This window comes from Limulus polyphemus, unplaced genomic scaffold (genome assembly GCF_000517525.1).
Source record: "Limulus polyphemus unplaced genomic scaffold, Limulus_polyphemus-2.1.2 Scaffold2211, whole genome shotgun sequence".
Taxonomy (NCBI): domain Eukaryota; kingdom Metazoa; phylum Arthropoda; class Merostomata; order Xiphosura; family Limulidae; genus Limulus; species Limulus polyphemus.
The window spans coordinates 85,080-91,774 of record NW_013667821.1 but is presented as its reverse complement, the minus strand read 5'-3'; the positions used below and the strand labels follow the sequence as shown (position 1 = coordinate 91,774).

The following is a 6,695-nucleotide window of genomic DNA, read 5'->3' as shown; positions in this document are numbered from 1 at the left end:
GGAACATCACCTTTTAATAATGTTATCAAAGTTTTGTATATTCTATTATGGGACGTATGTATGCCGGGCTGGCATACCATAAACATAGCTCCGAAACACATAAATAAACTACAAACTATACAAAACACTTTAATCACCACAGCATACAAAGTACCTTATCAAAATTTATGCACAGATATGCAAACATACAAACAATAGCCGATAGACTCTTGCATAATGGTATAAATTACTTTGAGAAAAATTGACAAAACAATGACCTACTTTGTGAACTTGATCGTTATTACATACATGATGGAAGTAGACCCAAGTACCTATCATCTGTAAACATTTATTTTAAAAATAAGGATGTAATCAGGCCACCTACTGCTAGACCTTAAAACCGTACACTAGTTAGAGTTTAAGGACAATACATTTAAGAGGGTATTTTATGTAAAATGAATTTGATTGGCCTCTAACTAGTGAAATGTGTTATACGTATTATGGAACTGACTCAAGTAATGCAAAACACAGAATGTAACTGAAGATACATACATGGACATTGCCCTGAAAGGGGTCGGAGCAAGTGCGGTTTACTCCAACCCTCATGTCGTATCAACACCAACATTCACAGACGATAAAACACAGTCCGGAAAGGAGGAAGAGGTTTCCACGAACCTGACTCTCCTAGGTCACAAAGACCTAAATCCCGAACCGGAGAGAGAGAACAGGGTAAATATCTCTCTCTCCTGACTTGTATTTCTTTCTTTTTTTTTGGACTTTCTTTATGTGAGACTGGCGAACGGAGGTTAAGATTGATAGACGGTGTATTCCCACCATAATGGGTTGAATTTGCTGTTTTTAACGCAGTCCTTCCTTTTGATTTTATTTTGCATGACTGTTTAAGTATTAATTTTCTATATGTGTGTTTGTGTTTCTCTGTGTGTGTGTACAGAAACACACTAGTCAAACACCAAATACATACAGGAGTCACAATCTGGTGTGTATTAGCCATGATTTGAAAAGTGAAGCTCCGAAAACACAAACGTAGTAGGGGGGGTTTGAGTCATGCTCCTACGGAAATATTAAATTTCTTAGATGCTTTGAGATGCATTTCTAATAAGGAATTAATACAATTTAACAGTTTTACATCCAGTGATTCTCCGTGTGTTTAGCAAGTGAAATAATAGATAATGTTTTTATTTGTAGACCATTATTTCAGTTGTATCTCATTATCCTTCTCTTCAGGTTGAAGAACATATTAGAAGTATCATTAAAGAGGGAATTTTTAACGCGTGGCCATAGCTTACTCTAATCAACTGTACCGTAGAGAATAGCAAAATATTCTGATGATGCAAATCTTTATTTATCGAATACTCGTTTAGGTTTATCGTATTAGAGCAACGCACATAAATAACTTACTTTAGAATTTTGGAAAAGAAGTTATGTTTGTTCGATATAAATTATTTCTATTTTTTGCTAACAATATTGTTATGTAGTCATGCATAAGTAACTATGACGCCGTTTTAAAGGGTGGGGGCCATGGTCACCGATAAAACTTTTTAAATTATAGCCGCGTTTTTTGCGATTTATGGTCAAAAGCGATGATAATTTATCAATCAAAAGAAATATAGGTGATAAGTAACAATCTAGTTTAAATTCGCTGGATATATTAAATGGAACTTTCTGATCAACCATAAGAAAAAATTAAATTATAAGATGAAAATAAGTATTCTTTACTGCTTTTTTTAAATTTCACAACCTAAAAATTATAGAAATAATGAATCGTATAATATATGATAGGCTTAAAACTGATGTATTATGACAATAATAATAAAATTCATTTTCTAGTTGTCAGCCTATTTAAGAAATGCTGAATTGTGATAAATATATAGTTAAACCTTTACGTAGATTAAAGAATTAAAACCTTGGTCGTATAACAATATGGATATCTTGGACACTCTGTTGTTTAAAAATATTTAAGATCGAACAATTATTTGAACATAATAAACATATTCAAATAAAAATATACAATCACATGTATTATCTACAAAAATAAAATAATTTTACCCCGATACCAAGACAAATGTTATTTTTGATATCTTCGATCAGTTGTATCCATGCAGTTCTAAGTGGTTGTTGGTCATTGTTTTGGCTAACACCCACTAGCAGTCTTGTGCTTTGGATGTTAATAACTTATTTGAGTTTTCTTCTCCGTCAATTATGTTTAGATTTTTTTTAAAGTCTCCCATATAGTCGTTTTATTGAACGTGGAAGGCTATAGCCGATGTGTTTGTAACACAGTTTTTAATATCTTTTTGATGTTTTTAAATCTTATCTGTAACAGGCATTGTGTTTCTACAATGTATTCTTTATTACACTAATACTGACTGAGTCGGCCATCATGGAACACGTGTTTAAAAGTATTGTCATGTTTATTGTGGTGTAATATCACACAAACCACCGAGTTACGGATCACGTTTCACCGGCATACCATATCAGTTAATATCTTGTAAGTTACTGTTCTAAATAGCGTTTCGACCGTGACTTCATGCGTACATGGCCTACTTGATGAGCTCTGGTATTGAGCAAAAGGCCTCGCAGGTAGCGGCGTGTCTTACATATGGTTGATATGCTTTTATATTCTTCTTACTAGGAAACCATATACGATTCGTAAATAAAAATTCTTATTACTTATTGTGATATAATGTTACACAAAATACCGATCTTTAAGTCCCGATTCGTCAGAATAAGCGTTATATACCGTATGAGTTTTTTGATGATCAGTTGCTAGTCAGATTAACAGATAGAGAACATCGTAATTCCAATGAAGGCTGAAAACTTTTCAATCTTTACTAGACGTCTTAGTTCTCAAGATTTCTCTCCTCGTTTTCAACTAGCTCCACGAACTTCTAACTTCAGAATTTAACACAGTTTTTAAACGATAGAACTTACTTTTGCCCCTTAGAAGAAAAGACTAAACATTATCTTGTATTTAAAAATGATTTTTACTCACTTGATGTAATTTAATCGTTATAGAAGTTTATCTTCTTATTTTCCTTTAACAGGGATTTCGTTCAAGCTTCACCATTATCTGTACCTCTAAAATTAGTCAATCGTTAGGAAATATTTATGAAGACAACAGAACCAATCGTGCTGTCAAAGTCAGGAGGTCTTAGCTATCATAAAGATAGGAAGAGTAGCTTTTTTTATTTTGTTGTTGTTGTTTTGCTAACCATTCACCAGAAGATGATGCAAGCAGTGATCATTGACTCACACTTCGAAATATTTTTTTTTTTTACATTTCCATAAGACTGCATTTACTATATCCACAAGGCATCAGTGAGCACACACATAAAAGAGTAATAAATAATATGTAGGAATATAATATAATTTATTCTTTTATTTTGGAAAAGGGCACTTATTTTATATTCCACTTAATATCTAACTAGAAAGGAATTCAAAGACGCTTAATCCGCCACATAGTGAAATCTACTGATAATGTATCACCTTTCTGTTGACTTTTTTCATCACCAATTCTATAACAATGTAACATATCTATAATAGTCATGTAACTGTTGTTACACCTATTTGACATATAATATACGTAATGTGATGTTCACTTAATTAAGAAGCAAGCTGAAAATCTTTCTACATTATAATGTGTTATATTTTGACTGACTTATCAATACTTCTACGAAGATTAAGAGGGCGACTTCTTTTTCTCAATCACAACATGCAACGACTTATTTTTAATATGTATATTAGTTTTACTTTAAAATACAATTACAATTGAAATATAGATAATATATATATTCTAATGTGGCGCAGCTCCAAAGGCTGAAATTATAATAAATGTCATTTCTCTTTAAGATTCTCAGAAAAAGAAAACGTTATCGCTTAGCCTGGTTGATTTGATATTTTTACTAAGAATTTATCCCTGATTACTCAGAATATGACATCTAGATTTAGGATATATAGATAACATACAAACAAGTAAATAGGCACTCCAAGAATACAACTCGACTATCTCCATTATGTCAATAATCATGACATATAAACACTGGAATAGCTCAATAAAGACACTATAATGCAGCAAGCCATGTTAAAAGTTAACCATATTTTCACGAAGTCGCATAGTTGGGCAAAAGGAGTGCGGTCAAAGTCAGCAGGTCATTTGAAATATTGCTGTTCACAGTTCTCGAGAAAGGCATGCAATCTGTCAACATCGATAACCAACTTACTAGAAAAGTCAGCGTTTCTGTGCAAGATGGGTGTTCCTACACGATCAGCCTGAGCCAAACATTGCCACTCTACTCTGCAACCAGGCCAAACACTTGGTATGAACATCATCAATAAAGCGTGGTCCATTTTGGATCATTCAGAGCTAAAGCGTTTCAACCAACCAACTTCTATAACCGAGTTCATCGCCAGGTGTAATCTCACCAACCTAGATTTCAGATCTTGTAAATACGACGTGTAACCGTTTTTCTGCTTTAAATATTGCAAAGGACAAGTCAACCAGATAAAAACTAATGGCAATCTTGTACTCTTTGCTTCATGTTTACTTAACAAAACAGCATTTTTTTATGAAAAGGTATCTGTTTACTTATGGGTAGGCGGTTTATATACGACATTATTTGGTATTAGAAACTACACAGATCATATATCCTGTCCTGATACTTCAGAACACAGTATCATTAACACTTCCATACTTTCGTTCTTGCGTAGATGAATTGTTTTTCTTAATTTTACCTGAATAAGTCGAGTCTGTTAGTAGTTCTGCGTTGCCACTATTCACAACTGTGTTAAAACTATTATTCATGTCCTTCTGATATATTTCCTTTTTAATTGAATCTAGAACTGGCATTGCGCCACCTTGCAGCTTCTGTATTTTGATGATATTTTCTTGAATATTAGTCACACAACGGAAGATATCTAGTTTAGCTGGAAGATGGTTCATTTCAAATATCCACTTTGTGATACCCGATATTGCCAGTAAGGTTATTAGACTGGCTAACATGGACAAAGTTCTGAAAGGAAATCGCTGACCACTGGTTTCACTGAAGAATGGGTAGTGAATAACTGGTTCGAGTCCAAGGATACTTTCTCCACCTAGAGCTCGAAGCAAAAACCCTACAATATATGCACTTAATGACCCGTAGGTGTTACAGTACTTTTTGAGGTGGACAACACAAAGCAGCTGAGGAAACAATATGACGTAGATGAGATCAGATGATAGGTACCAAAGGCCATAGACAGACTTTACCGTCAATGCCATGGCTGTAGCTAAGATTCCAACTACCAAAATAGAAATCCTAATCACCCACACTACTTCTCGTTCTGATGCCTGTGAAGAAAGATTATGTATAGGTTCAGTTACGTAAGCAGTAATTTACATCAAAACTTTAAGTCTTAAAATACTTATAGTTTGAACTTAATGTTATCATAAAATATTGTGCTTTTAATTAAATAATTATCAGTAAAAAACAAAGTTCTATATAAAGGCAAGCAGCATCATATTTACATGGACTTTATTTTAATGTATACAAAATCGCATTGAAAAACAAATTACATATGACAAACAGCTGTGCACTAAACCTATTTAGAATGACCAAAATATTTTCAAACATTTTTCTCTGACCTTCTAAACAAAATTCCAAATTTTCCGGACCTGCACGCGTAAAACACACTAATATTTCAACTTTTTCTCATAAATCTAATTAATTATCATTACTTTATCTTGTAATCTTATTATAAAGGGTAACAAAAATTTTATACAATACGCTACATTATGGTACTAAACAAATAAAAGATCTTGAGACAAGAACATTGCATTTTTCTTTACAATCTAATTTATCATCAAGTATAATGAATTATTTAGTTATAAGATAAAATGACATAGAGTGACGGACCAAATTCTGTGGAGATTTACCAATAACTGGGATAGCTAAGCATCATGGTTTGTGGGAACTTACAGATTATAACTGTAAAAGATGAGGGGTGGGACAATTTCTCCGACTTTCCAAGATTCGTGATCATCTTAATAATGAATAATTTAATTGACTAGATGAAGCACGAAAATGGAGAAGGTTTCTTCGCAATTGCACAGCAAGCTCCTTCAATTTTATTTATTCAACAATATAAAAATATATGAAAACATTGTCTGTGAATTGTGGATTGCAAAACAAATATTCAAATTAATAAATCTCCAAACGGCACACGATTAAAAAAAATACTAACTTCTATGTTAGATATCTTACTTTCTGCCGAAATATGAGCTTATAGACGTTTCTAGAGAACAAAGAACTGGCACTAAGAATAGAGGAATCCGAAGAAGACATAACAGCAGCAGAAACAGCACCGAGCCCGAAAAATGAGACAGCTGTAGGAGTAAGGTAATGTAACACCAGGGGGAGCACCAGAGAAGTGTCATTCGGTGTCAGCGGCATACCGAGAGCAGTCTCGTTCCAAGCTATTAAATAAAATCAATATTATCGTCAGAAAAATAAAAAATGAATTTTACAATTAAACACTCTTAATGGTACTGATAAATTTATTGATTAGTATAACGATTTTAGTCAAGATCGCAGCCTTTATTTGAGGGGTAAACTTAATAAGCTGATAATTGACCTGACATTAAAGAAACTTACCGATGTAACCGTGAAGACGAAGTTAGTTAAGGTTTATAATGGCTGGAGACGGCTTAAATGGGTAAT

General features: G+C 33.2%; 1 protein-coding gene across 1 annotated transcript in view; it reads right to left on the bottom strand.

Annotated features, from left to right (window-relative positions):
• Positions 1-3,353: 3,353 nt before the first annotated feature.
• Positions 3,354-6,695, bottom strand: part of LOC106466278 (high-affinity choline transporter 1-like) — a 17,878-nt gene continuing 14,536 nt past the window's right edge. The window contains 2 exon segments of the mRNA NM_001314165.1: positions 3,354-5,326; positions 6,240-6,451. Coding sequence (NP_001301094.1) covers positions 4,661-5,326; positions 6,240-6,451 — 878 coding nt within the window. The 3' untranslated portion in view covers positions 3,354-4,660.